The 13,904-nt window shown below is 38.7% G+C and overlaps 1 protein-coding gene across 8 annotated transcripts in view; it reads right to left on the reverse strand.

Annotated features, from left to right (window-relative positions):
- The window catches only part of DOCK8 (dedicator of cytokinesis 8), an 89,472-nt gene that overhangs the window by 51,733 nt on the left and 23,835 nt on the right, over nucleotides 1-13,904 (reverse strand). For all 8 annotated transcript variants that reach the window (XM_050986685.1, XM_030237062.2, XM_050986687.1 and 5 more), the window contains 11 exons: nucleotides 11,525-11,596; nucleotides 8,044-8,167; nucleotides 7,084-7,296; nucleotides 6,602-6,687; nucleotides 5,392-5,458; nucleotides 4,993-5,142; nucleotides 4,360-4,440; nucleotides 3,394-3,553; nucleotides 2,665-2,804; nucleotides 2,334-2,427; nucleotides 1,024-1,186 (listed from right to left, as the gene is read on the reverse strand). In XM_050986685.1, coding sequence (XP_050842642.1) covers nucleotides 1,024-1,186; nucleotides 2,334-2,427; nucleotides 2,665-2,804; nucleotides 3,394-3,553; nucleotides 4,360-4,440; nucleotides 4,993-5,142; nucleotides 5,392-5,458; nucleotides 6,602-6,687; nucleotides 7,084-7,296; nucleotides 8,044-8,167; nucleotides 11,525-11,596 — 1,350 coding nt within the window. The remainder of the gene's footprint in view (nucleotides 1-1,023; nucleotides 1,187-2,333; nucleotides 2,428-2,664; nucleotides 2,805-3,393; nucleotides 3,554-4,359; nucleotides 4,441-4,992; nucleotides 5,143-5,391; nucleotides 5,459-6,601; nucleotides 6,688-7,083; nucleotides 7,297-8,043; nucleotides 8,168-11,524; nucleotides 11,597-13,904) is intronic.

Here is a 13,904-nt window from a genome sequence, read left to right on the forward strand (position 1 = left end):
ATTAGTTTGTCGTGGTGCAGTTCTGAGTTGTACAGAACCACAAGTCTCATCCTTTTCTCCTCCTGGGTTGGGTCAGGTGAGCAGGTGGGAGAGGTGGCTCTGCTAATTTCAACTGCAAGAAATTAGTAAGCTGTACATCGCTTTATTCTGTGCCTTCATTCTGTGATTCCTTATTGGTAGTCACATTTTTGCTACTAATACAATACAGTATCTAGCTACTGTTTTTAGGGATCAGAAATCTTCCTTAGAATAGCATAATCTACTATTATTGTTAGAAGCTCCCTTGTCTTGACTAACACAATGGTCTGATGGAAGTAATTATTTTAAGTTATTTCTGTATCTATTATACTGCAAATATGCCCCATGAGAATTACTGTTAGCTATTACTATAACACCACTCACTAGCAATGAAATACTGCACAAACATCTTGAAACATATTCTTCTGCTGTTAATTTCCTATAGGACACTCAGATGTTCCAGATTATTAGGAAATAAATTATTGGAATTGCTCACTTGCATGCTACTGAATACTGTGATCAACTTGAAACAATCATAAAAGAACAGATTTCAAGAAATTAAATTACATAGTGTAGAGTGCTCATTCACACTTAAAAAGTTCATGGAGCAACACATTATTTCCTCAGATACTCAAATGTCTCAAATTAACAATAGAAACAAACAAACAAACACATAGGAGAATAGAAAGACAGTAGATAGATAGATAGATAGATAGATAGATAGATAGATAGATAGATGATAGATAGACGCCAAATCAATGACAATTGTTAAAAGAGTTTTTTTAAATGTTATAGAAAATTTATCAAAAGACAACACAATTAGATTAGTAAACACATTATGGAATATCATACAGCTATTTTATCTTGTAATGGCTAGGAAGATTAAATCATCAGCCTAACATATTGTCTTTAGAATTTTAAAAAAATATTTTTAGTTTCTACTTCTGAAAAAAAATCTGAATCACAATTTTCAGAGAAATGTTAAAAATATATGTTATTTCTTACCTATAAATGGTGTGGGGAACATACACTTCTCTAACTGGGAATTCCAAAATCTCTTTGAGAGGGCGATTACGGTTTTCTGAAAATGGCTTCACTGGGAGTAGTTCTGGTGTCAAACAATAACCAATGTTTTCTGGAGCTGGGGAAATCTCCACTTTAAGTGTTCCTTTAAAATCAAATCACAAAATCTTAACAAAAATATAAAAAATGATCAGTCTATAATAAAAGAAAAATTAAAACAGTATGTAAGGTTACATAGCAACAGTGCAGAAAAATGAACTGGTTCTTGGGCTGCACGAGAAGAAAATCATAGGTACAGAATGATATAGAGGAAGTAGTCTACACACAGTCCTTCACAATCAGGGCAACACACAGCTTCTTAAGTCTACCCTGTAGTGTTTCAAGAAAATAGAAAGAAAGAAGGAGTATTATATGCTGGATGATGTTCTAGTGTCTTTCACACACAAGCAGGATAACATTTGTCTGGGAGACAAAAGGTGTGCTGTCTAAAACAGTTGTCTCTTACTCCCCCTCCCCCTCAGATTCTGCAGGGATTAATCTCTGACAAAGTAGGCACCACCGACTGGGAAAACTAGGCTTTCTGTGGTGAGCAGTTACAGAGTTAATACTGATAACATTTAACCCACTATAACAGACTTTCAATTTAAATTCTCTGCTGTGGTAAGTTTAAACCGTTTGTGGAGCTCAGACTTGTCATTTCTGGCAATCAGCCAAAACGGAAAAAATGGCTTTGACCTCAGCTCATATTTTTTAAGGTTCTTCCACAATGCAAAAAAGGCTGAGCTGTAATTTAATTGAAAAGAAAAATTAAGCTGGTCAGGTGTTTGACAGTAGCTAAACACTGCCTGTACTTCTCCACTTTTTTAACTAATGTTGACTCTAATACCAAGCTAAAATGAAATGTGTACACATTTTAATCTCTTTCTATAAAATATGAACCATTTCAAAGCATTGCAGGGAAGTAGCAAGATTCCTAGAAATTTGCTTTAAAGAACTGTCTTCAAACAGTTTGAATAATAACAAAAGATATCCAGTAGAATACACTGTAAATTAGTGAGAAAAACAAATAATTAAAAAGTATCAAGCTAAATCTAAATCTCCATACTTATTCATGCAGAAAAAAAATTCAAAAGCATCTGTGTTCAGGTGAAACTAGCAACCCAGGAAGTTTCACACTGGCACATATTACTGACTTTAAACCCAAATCAAATAGGTTTTGGGTTTGGAATTTACAGAACAGTTTAGGGAATAAAAATACATATAACACCTTCCATTCAAAATTAATTATGTACCTGGTAAAGTCTTAATTCTTCTTTGCAAGGAAGATGATCTTTTGAAATCAGCTAAAAATTTAAACAGATCTTCATCACTGAGCCTGTCTCCTTCCTACCAAGAGAAAGACAAAAATCAGTACCTTTGTAACAATACTTTATAACAGGGACAAAAGGGTCAGGAGTGAACCATACCCTTAAGACATCCAAGGCAAGTGGATTACTATTTACTCGACTGCAGTTGTCCTCTGTCTCCACTCAAATAAAACTGGTAGCTTTTTCCAACACAATTCATATTCAATTGATAAAAAAATATCTTATGAAATAATCAGACCTAAAGGGAATCCAGTACCTGTTTAAAAAAGGTGTTAAGGGTCAGAGAGATTGTTTTGAAGTTTGATGCTGGATAGTTATCCTCTGGGTTGAAACCTCTCTCAGAAAGTCTTCTTGCCTGCAGCAGTGTTGCCCTCTTGTCACTACTGGAACCTTTTCCTTCAAAGAGAAATTAAATGTATCATCATGTTGTTTTTTGCTTTTTGCTGCAGTACAAAGATTCTCAGAGTACACTAGAAAACCACAGGAAAATCTCATCAACATCAGAGGACAGAGAACCTAAAACATTCTGCTTCTTTAATTTCCAACTATGTGAAATAGTGGAATATTAGGACACACCTATTAAAGTGACATTATTTCTGCTGCAGAGCAAAAGTTTATTTAAATTTTTAGTTCATGGGTGTAAAGCACATTGAACAATGGTCCTGCCTACCAAACCGATATGTTTGGTATCTTGATTGCTCAGTATTGCTAGCTAACTCCATGGGCAAAGGAAATTTTACTTCTACAAAGCTAGTGTTCAATTGGGCCTAAACCATGAAAGACTATTTAGCAGACATAAAAATAAATATGCGGAGACAACATGGTGAGAAATTTAATATGTAAGTCTTTGTAGGACTGAAAAGGAAAGCTGACAAGACATGAGTTTGAATCTGTGATTCACTTTTGATGCCAGAGTGAATAATATTGTTTCCTATACCCAGTCCTACTGAAGAGTCATTTTGCCTTAGAAAAGTTAGACAAGTACCATTTAAACCTTCAGCTTCTGGTATTTCGCGTTCAAGTGTTGAAAGGTTGAAGAAATTAGTTAGGCTTATGGGAATCCAGGCAAATGGCATTCTGTATTTCCCCAGCCTCTGACAAAAGGATTCAGCTTGTGCTTTCAGTTTTTCAATCTTTTCTTTTGTCTGAAACAAAGAAAATATCAGCTGTTTCAAAAGCAATCAATTATTGCAATGCTACCATATACAAAAATCTAAGTTACATATTTACATTGGTATGTCATATTTTCTTGCTACATCACAGACAGAACTGTAGCTATTTTGATTTGTAAATTCACTTAAATTTCTTTTCAATGAGTTAATTTGTATTATAGAAATGTAGAAAGCCAGTATTTTTGCAGTAATATTCAAATCCAGAATGAACAATCACCATGAAACCTTAGCAGGTTCTACTTCTTTCATCAGATACAGAAAAAAAATTATATTGAAAGCAATATTCTAAAGGTGAGACGTGTGGAAGCCCAGCAAACACAGTCTGTGTGTCCCAGGGAGGTAAATGACCGTGAATGCCTTGAACAGAACTCACATTATCTATGGACAACAGTACAGAATGGGACAGCTGCACACTACAACAGGCCGTCTGCCCATCCAAATCCATGGATGTCTCTGAGGTACAAGTATTTCTGCTAATTCTACATTTCAGTCTTTTCCTTTGCTCCCCCATCTGCTTCATGACTCAAGACTGTGTCAGTATTGATTTCCTAAGGGGTCAGTAACAATAATTCACTTTGCCTTCTCTTGATTTCTTTCTGTCAGCCACAGACATCAAACTGCTCACACCATGGATGATCTAACCAGCTTTTCCTCCCATGTTTTAGTAATTTCATCCTATTTCAAAGGATCTGCTCTTTCTCTGTTGTTTTTGTTTGCTTGGTTGTTTGGTTTTAGCATGCATTTTTTTATCTAAATATTCTTTACAGTTATTTACTTACCTTGCCAGCATCACTTTCTTTAAGAACCATGTAGGGTTCTGCACAGTCTCCGATTTCTCCTTGCTGAAGCACTTTTTCTATCTACAAAAAGCAATACAATAGGATGATTAAAAAAAAAAAGTCATCCAAATAGTAACGTTTCTTTAGCAATTGAAAGAACTCGCTTAGATATATAGCTGTATATCATTTTTTAAAATTGTCTTTATGGAGTAACTGATACTAAACCTTCTAGTTTTCCATCTGTTAGAAAGCAGAAAGTATATATGTGACAACACAGTCAATTACTTACTACTGCATTTTCACTGAAACTAGTATAATTAAGACATTCCAAATGAAGTGGTTCAGGCTAAATCAGTCTCAGAATTAAGCAAACAAAAGGATGCAAAGTGCACTAAACCAATGCCAAAAAACCTCCACAGAATGTAAATAAAATTTTTGAAAGTGCCTTATTTCACTATATTTTTTATTTCCCTTAGGCAGAGATAGGAAATTCCACGTACTTAGTAGAACTGGTACACGGGGTAGTAATATAACTTCGTAGCTTGAAAATGAGATATTTTGTCAGTTTGTCAGTTCATTGAGCTCAGACAACAGGAACAGGCAGAATGGTGTCAAAGTAGTACTGTAACATACCTTTATTACCAGGTATATATCTGGTGAGGGATAAGTGACAGAAAATACTGCTGATCTTGCCTGAGTAGACAAGTCAATGGAGGGTGTATGAGAACGCAAGAATCCTCTTAATGAGTCAGAATTGAGGTCACAATGAAAATTTTCTGAGATCTTGAAAAGAAAAAAGGGGTTAAAATATGTTGTAAAGCAAATATGCTTAAAATTTTATTTTAAAACAAGTCAAAAGTTGTAACTACAACTATAAAATACAATTGCAAGCATGTGACTGACTGAATAACAAGAATCCTGGATCAGACTGCATGTGTAAAAAAGTAGCAAGTTTTTATAAGTTTTCCTAAGTTACTACTCTGAAGATAAAAACCCAGGCTGAGTGAACAAAAATATTGTATATACACTTACCTTTTTTCTTTCCTTTATGTCATAGAGAGCTATGCATGCAAACAAAGGTTCTATCTCTATATCAAACCTGTTAGGGAAAGACACACAAGACACTGATCGATACTGCAGTCGTATGGCTGTGCATAATTAAAAAAAAAAAGGAAGAGTTATATTTTGACTAGAACTCTCATTAAAATCCAGAGAAATATTTAGCTCCAGACCTCAGCTTTCTCCAAGTCTTGAGGATTTTTTAAATTAATGCATTATATTAGATGATTTTGAGAGGAAAAGAAGGGTGGTAGACTGCATGCAACGTATTTTCTGAATTTGACAGGAAGATCTCAGAGATCAGTTAAAATTATCATACATTGTTATTTTTTTTCTGTTTATGAGGTTGTGCTGGCTTTATCTGGGGGAGAATTAATTTTCTTCAGAGTGGGACTAGGGTTTTGGATTTGTGCTGGATACAGGGTTAATAGCATAAAGATGTTTCTGCTGTTACTGTTGCCCAAAACTAATGCCTTTTCTGCTTTTGGTACTCCTTCAGCAGGTGAGGAGTCTAGGTGTGTGGGAGACTGGGAGGAGACACAGACAGGACAGGTGATCCCCAAATAACCAAAGGGATATGTGCCAGATTATGTGGCACTATGCTCAGAATAAAAATAGGGGGTAAAAGGAGCAAGGGGGGTAAATCTGGACTGATGGTGTATGTCTCCCCAAGTCACATTACGTGTGGACTTGCATAACTGGACATGGATGAACCCCTGCCTGCCATTGGGAACCTGTGAGTTAATTCCTTGTTTTCCTTTGCTTGTCTGTGTGGCACTTGCTTTCCCTATTAAAATGTCTGTGTCTCAACCCATGAGTTCTCCAGATTTACTGTTCTGATTCTCCCCCAATCCTGTTGGTGGAGGAGTGAGCGAGTGGCTGTGTGGGCCTTGGATACTGGTTGGGGTTAAACTACAACAAAAGTCCAGCAGTGCATAGGACACCAATCACCTTTTTTTTAAAAAATATATTATCTGGGTTCACTCCCAACTCCTTTTCATCCTGGCGTGTTAAAGCCTTCTGTAAAGATGGCTTTAAGAAAAAATTCTCTGCTACACTAAGAAAGAACACTTGAGCAGTGAATGCTGTTGTAGGGGACAGCTGCAGTGGTGCAATAAGGTGTGCAGCTGCACACTGCTGTGACCTCAGAAATGGTGAGCAATGCTTGTAAAGGATTACTTACTTCAGAGTGTGCAGCTTCACCAAAATCCTGTTGCCCAGATGTTCCTTTGGGCGATCTGGCACTGGTCGTATCTCCACTACATCTTCCTATCATTAAACAGTCATACTCAATTAAAACAACTGTAAATTGACGCACGTGCATCAAACATTTACATGACAGTAGCTGAGCCACTGCTACAGACTAGCATCTTCCCCCCCTCATTGGGCAGGTAATGTCCCAAGAGATGAAAGGAAATAGATTTATTATTTCTGAATATTTACAGTCCTGATCCCTAACTGGCATTGACACCAAATATTTACAGTTGTGGACCCCAATTACAAGCTACTATGAAAGGTGACACAGACATTGCCGTATCACCAGCATGTGTCTTGGCCCACACTGAGTGCAGCGTAGTGCTTATCTGCTGCGGTATGGCTTTAACCTCGGGCGCGCTGGGACAGCCAGCTGGGAGAGCGGAGCAGGACAGCCGGCCTCCGGCTCACCTCATCCACGGAGGGGTAGAGGCTGAGGAGCTCGGGGTGCCTGTTGGTGCGGCGTGCCTCCTCGTTCAGCCTCTCGAACTCCTCGGCGCTGGCGTGCCGCAGCAGGTGCTCCAGCCGCGGGTCCGGCTGCAGGCTGCGCAGCTCCGGGTCCGAGCAGGCCGCGCTCGTCCTTGAGGCCTCCTCCGGGACAGCAGGTGCATGCTGGGGTCCCACCTGGTGGAAAACAGGAAAATGGCAAGGTGTGGCTTGGGCACCAGGGTGTCACAGAATGGCTCCTGGTGAGCTAGCAGAGGGGATTTTAATGCCTCCTCTGCCATGAAGCCTACAGCAAGGTGCTCTGCTTGATGCCATCAAAGATCAGAGAATCACAGAATATGCTGAGGTGAAAGGGACCCACTAGGATCACAGAGTCTAACCCCTGGTCCTGCACAGGACTATCCCCAAAAATCACATAATGTGCCTGAGAACATTGTCCAAACACTTCTTGAGCTCTATCAGGCTCGGTGCTGTGACCACTTCCCTGGGGAGCCTGTTGCAGTGCCCAGCCACCCTCTGGGTGAAGAACCTTTTCCTGATATCCAACCTAAGCCTCCCCTGACACAACTTCAGGCCATTCCCTTGGGTCCTGTCACTGTCACCACAGAGAAGAGATCTGCCTGCCCCTCCTCTTCCCCTCACAAGGACAATGTGAACTGCAATTGAGGTCTCCCCTCAGTGTCCCCTTGTTCAGGCTGATCAGACCAAGCGACCTCAGACACTCCTCTTACAGTTTCACTGCAAGGCCCTTCGCCACCTTTGTGTCTGTCCTTTGGATGCTCTCCAATAGCTTTATATCTCTATTCTTATACTGCAGTGACTAAAACTGCACACAACACTCAGGGGGAGGTCACACCAAATGCTTCTTTTGAGGGAAGCTGCTGCATTTGATCACTTTTCCCAAAGTGAAGAAAAGTTGCGTACCTGAAAAGCTGCGTCACCAGAATCCAATGTTTCTGATTCAAATGTTTGTTTTTGAAGCGTTTTGTGAAAATCTTTTCGGGATCCCTTGTTTTTCAGGCTACAAGTCTCTGAAATCCCTTGGTTTCTTTTATGGAGAAGCCCAAGAAAGTCAGGATAACATGAGGAGGTGTTAAGGGAAAATAAAACAGAAAAGACAAATTAAAAATTATTTAAAAACTGAAAAGATTGTTCTGCAAAAAGCAGTGTAGCACAGTTTTTTTGTAAAAATGCGACATTTCACAACTTTAACATGTTTAATGCACCATTGCAACTCTATAATGTATATTAAGAACAGTTTGAAAGGAAAAAAAAGATAATTCAGATAATTTCTGAGACAGCAGAAAAACCTGACCTAGGTACAAAATCTGCTCTCATCTCCTCATCAGACATGGTGATTATTTCACTGACCTTAAGAACACAGATCAGGATCACTTAACTCTTGGCTGGCCTCTTCAACTATATACATCAAATCTCTTACTGCCCTTATCCTGGACCTAGCTAGTATCCCAAGTAAATCACATGTAACAATCTACTTCCAGAAAAATGCCTCATTTGGAAGGGGGCTACTTCTATGCCCCAGTGTAACCCCCCAGGCTGGCAGCTTTGAAAAATTCTTCTGAAATTTCAAGTTACTTTTTTGAGGCAGATGGAAAAAAAAACAGCAGGTACCCCAAAAAAAGGGTGCTAGATGCATCCAGAGCTCTGTTTCTTTCACTTTAGTATGCAATTTGCTAAATCCTGTGATGGTCTTGTTGCAATCAATATCCTTATTTACAACAACCTGCTTCATTCATTTTCCTTTCTGTGATACTCCCAAAGAAATGACTGAGCATCTGAGTCCTTTCATAAAGAAGACACAGTAAGCAATTATTGATCAGGGAGACACCTTTTTATTACATTTTGGGAGTAACTGAATTATATGCTCTGATGTGTTTTAATTTTAATTGTTTGCATTTTAATCGTTTGCCAGTTCACTGTAATGAAAACTGGTCATAAAAAGACAATCCCAGCTCTCCTTGGATGTGACCTTGTTTTGGAACCACTGTAATTATCCAGAATGGAAGGCAGAAATTCTGCATGACTTTAAGACATTTAAGAATCCAAAAAAAGGTTGTATAGATTTTTTTTTCACTACCTCTGGTGGCAAACAAATGATTAATGGAGAAATTTATGTACCTGAGTTCACATTTTCCCTGCGGTGTGAAAACTACACTAAAGACGCCTTTCCCCATAACTACTGGAAAATTTATTTATATTGTTTGTTTATTTTGAAAAGCATTATAGCAATTAAAACACACCAAGTGGTAAACCATGGTTTTAATACACACGTCAATTTAATAGGCACACACTGAATTAAGAAAATGAGATGAGGAAAAAACCCAAAGGACAACTGAAAGGAGAAACAGGCACAGGAACAAGCTACCCATTCAGCCTCCTGCAAGGCCACATGGACTCCAGCTGTGCCTAGAATTTCTGCCACATACCTCTCTACCCTGGGGCCTGAGAATGACCTCTGCTCATGCCACCCACTGCAGACGCCTCAATCTCTGTTATGAACCTTCACATTCATGAGTGGATCAAAGTCATTCACACAATTCTCTCACCCATACCTCGCCAGACAATATATTCAGCAACCTGTTCTATAACATCTGTCAAGTAGGCAGCTGCAGTTTTTCCAGCCTTCCTCAAAACAATGGAAAGCCTTCTACAATTACTTTTTTTCTCATTTTTCTCTTGATATCTTTTCTTCCACTCACACTCGTTTTGGGAAAAAAAAAAAAAGCTGTCCAAGCATACATGAGATTCCCAATATCAATCTATCACTGGATTATGTGACACTGCAGCATATTTGGTAGCGTTTTGTTTTTTGCAATTTTTAATAACTTGCTTGCATTGTTAGCCACAGCTGCCAAAGCTCAGCTCTCTATCACAGTCCACCATCATGTTTACCACAGAGTCAACTGCTCGGTAAAGATTTTGAATGCAAATTTACCTCACCCGAATTAATGAAACAGTAAAACACTCAGCAAAACTTTCCACATATGTGTGTTTCTGTGGCTCCATTCACACTTCTACCAGCACACATAAATGCAAAAATAGCTATGTTCTATTTTTCACTTCACCTACTTTACTGCTTACTCCCTTCTCCCGTGCGCAAACAAAGCTGCACACTGGCTCTTTACAGCATACAGAACAGCACTGTGTGAAAGAGCTAGTGCCTCTGCTCTGAGTGGTGAGGGAGGAGAGCCAACAAAACCCACTAGCCTACTTTTAGTGACTCACTGCAGAGCAGTTCCGAGAATTCAATCAATTTCATCAGCACCCCTGGAGGAAGTCTCTTAATAACCCCCAGCAGTTGCTCCACTGAGGAGCACAAGCTGCACAGTTAAACAGTGCAAATTCCTCTGCAATCACCATTGTAAACCCATAAGGCACTGGCTGCTGATGTACATCAGAAAAACACAGAGAAACAAGGGTGAGTGAAGAGGCACAACAAAATGGCAGCAAATGTGTCAGCACTCAACCACCTGCTGCTCCTTCTGCTTTTCAAGAGCTGGGCATGAGTGCAGGAGTGGTTGAAGGGGAAGTGCTACAGACAAAACAGAGCCCCAAAAACCTCTTTCTGAAGAACAGGATGAGGTGATGGGGAAGGAGGCAAGACATCCCACAGACTCCCCTAAGAGTCTGGGAACAGACATCCCTGCAACAGAGAGCACTGACTTAGAGGCCCCTTCACATTTTACATATGAAATGGGATAGGACAGAATAAAATAAAATAAAATAAAATAAAATAAAATAAAATAAAATAAAATAAAATAAAATAAAATAAAATAAAATAAAATAAAATAAAATAAAAATAATGAACTAAACTGAAGGAAATTAAGCACTTATAATGACTACAGGCCCAGCTCTCTGTGTTGAATTACACTGAGCTCAAGTGCAGAAATTTACGATATAAAATTTGGGTATAACATGGATAATCCCGTGAACACACTCAACTACTGCTGGGAAAGCCCATAATCCTTGAGTTTTCAGACACATTTGGAAATCAAATCATATTGAACTTTCAGGGCAGTGAATAGGAGAAAAGCATGCAAATATAATCTTTATCCCTGTTATCTTTCCTCTTAGTGGGATCAAACAGTCCTAGTTTTCCTGATTAAGATAAACCATCACTACAGAGGGTTGATGTGAATTTTTTCCCATCAACTTCTCATCCATTCCCAGAGTGCCTGATAATTAAGAAGCAGATGCTACAGTATTTGGCAGTACACACCATCTCAAACAAAACAGTATGGTTATTTATTCTGCTGAAAAGTCAGTTCTTATCTTCAATTGTAGACTAAAGTCATAATTTAGGATTACTTATAAAAGCTAGCTTCTCCTCTCTGATAAGTAAGATGAAATGTATTTTTTATTTTATTAGTTTTATGTTGCTTACTTTCGATTCACAATCAGCCACTCACGGATGTAAGTCTGAACACAGTCTTTGACGTGTGAGTCCAGTTCAACCCTGTGGAAAAAGAACGTATTTCAGCTCCTAAGTCATACTTTCAGGACAAATAAATTTATCTAAACATGCTAGTCAGATAAAGTCCTCTCTGTTAGTCCTCTCCCATGTATTTATTTTACTGCTAAACTATTGTTTGAGGTTTAAAAAAAATCCTCTGTACTACATGAATTCCCTTATGCACGTTTTTGGTACTGTGCTGATAAATGTGCAAACATACATTTAGCAGACGTAACCACTTGTTACACTATCTATTTAAAAATATAAGAGTGACATTGCTATAAAATATAGCAAAATTAAATAAATTACACAACATAACCAACCTTGTGATTTTCAAAACTTGATAACAAGTCTCAAGATATAGAAATATTATTTTAGAGGCCTCAGCTCCTGGACTCTTGCAAATACCCAGTTTTTATGTATTTGCAATTTTCTTTTCTCACAGAAACAAAGAAAATCTTAGAAAGGGATCCCCTTTAGAACTTAAAGTTTAGAACTTGAAGCTTAAAAAGCTTTTAATCAGACAGCATAATAAAATTTTAAATTCTAAGAATATATTATCATTTCATTTTCTCTTTTTTAAAAAAGGGGGGTTGTCAGTGCTCCTTGATAGCCTGGATACTATTTGAAACTACAGGTCTTTCAGCCAGTGTGCCATGAATTTCACATCATGACGCTGTGGCATAATTCTCCTATGCCCATTTTTAAAATTTTTAATGACCTGTTCCAGAATAATTTGAATAGCATTCTCCTATCCAAGTAAGTAAAAGAGTAGGTAGGATACACATTCAATACAGGAACAGATGAAAGCTGTGATAATTTTTAGTACTTTCCACATAGAACTCCTAAGAGATTTGCAACTGGTTATTGAGGCTGGCTAACAGCTTGTTTGGGTTTGTGTGTGCACAGTGGGACAGAGCCTTGGCTGATGCCAGGCTGTCAAATGCCCCTGCCTCTGGTGGTTCCTGCGTCTGGGTCAGGTGGGAGGTGTGTTTGCTGGCAGGCAGCACATTAACCCAGTTTGGTCGGTGGTACCTGTTTCCTGCTCTCTGCACACACATACATCAAAGACTGCACTGCCTGCAGGCCCATCCTTGGTGCATGCCCCTGCTGTGTTCTCATCCTCCCTAACACATCCTGGCACCCTTGATCAGGATTTTCTGTAAAAATACTAATATCAATTATAGCAATGTGAACGGCTAAGTGGCAAGCTGCTGTGTAAAAAAAATCTGCTGAAAGCACATTTGTTGGTATTGACTATTTGAGCTTTGTCACAGACTCCTTATAGAACACTTAATAACTTTGTGGTATAAATTAGGCTTAAAATTGATTGTACAGAATGAGCCTGCATGGTCTTCTACTGGAAAAACAAATAGGTAACTGCTATTTTAACATCAGGCATGGTGGGAAGTAACCTTGCAAATAGGTAAGAAATGGCCTTATTTTAGATGTAATTTCAAAGGTTAAATAATTATTTCAATATTTTTGTCCATTGTTTAAATAAAAGGTTACTTCAAGCAAAAAATCCCATTCATTGTCTCCCACATCCATTCTCTCTCAAATTCACAGAAAAAACAAGAATACCTTGAAAAGATTGGGACTTTTCTATGAGTAACTTCAACTGAAAATCACGTGTTGTGCAAATATTAGAAGCTATGTGATTCAAAGTGTTCTGAGGTAACCTAGTGTGGCCTCTCATCTCTACATCTGTCTTTGTTCTCCTGAACTTCTTGAGAGAAGCACTGGCTAAGAAGAAATTACTTGCAGGCTGAAACCTTGCTTAGAGAGAGGATTCTCAACTAGTCTATAATTGGCAAAAATCACACAAACTGTGCTTCCCACTTAGCCTCATATTTGGTGTGTCGAGCAGAAAATACTGAACAAATATAGGGCTATAGGTTGAACAGCTGGCTGGTAAAAATTAGAGCAGCAACTTTTGCAGGAACAGAGGGGGATGCAGGTCTACCCTGTGGGCCAAGACAATGTAAACAAAGCCTATTAGACTCTCAGCGTGGCGGTTCTGCACAGCAATGAGTATAGCCTGTGCCATTCATTTCCTGTATGCACTATAAGGAGCCAGCCCCCATCCCAAACACACTGTATAGTTACCCATCTCTGCTGATGCAGCAGTTTGGGGCTAAATGGTGCTGACTTCACGTTTATCTCACCATTACTGCTTGCAAAACTCAACAGATCTTTGGAGTTCTACTTAAAGGCACCATTTACAGTGAAACAGTCCCTGAAGAGTATTTGTATACATTGCATAGACTTTCTAATACCGCATCAGAAAACTCCCTGATGAGTTTTCTCA

Source organism: Serinus canaria, chromosome Z, assembly GCF_022539315.1.
Source record: "Serinus canaria isolate serCan28SL12 chromosome Z, serCan2020, whole genome shotgun sequence".
NCBI lineage: Eukaryota > Metazoa > Chordata > Aves > Passeriformes > Fringillidae > Serinus > Serinus canaria.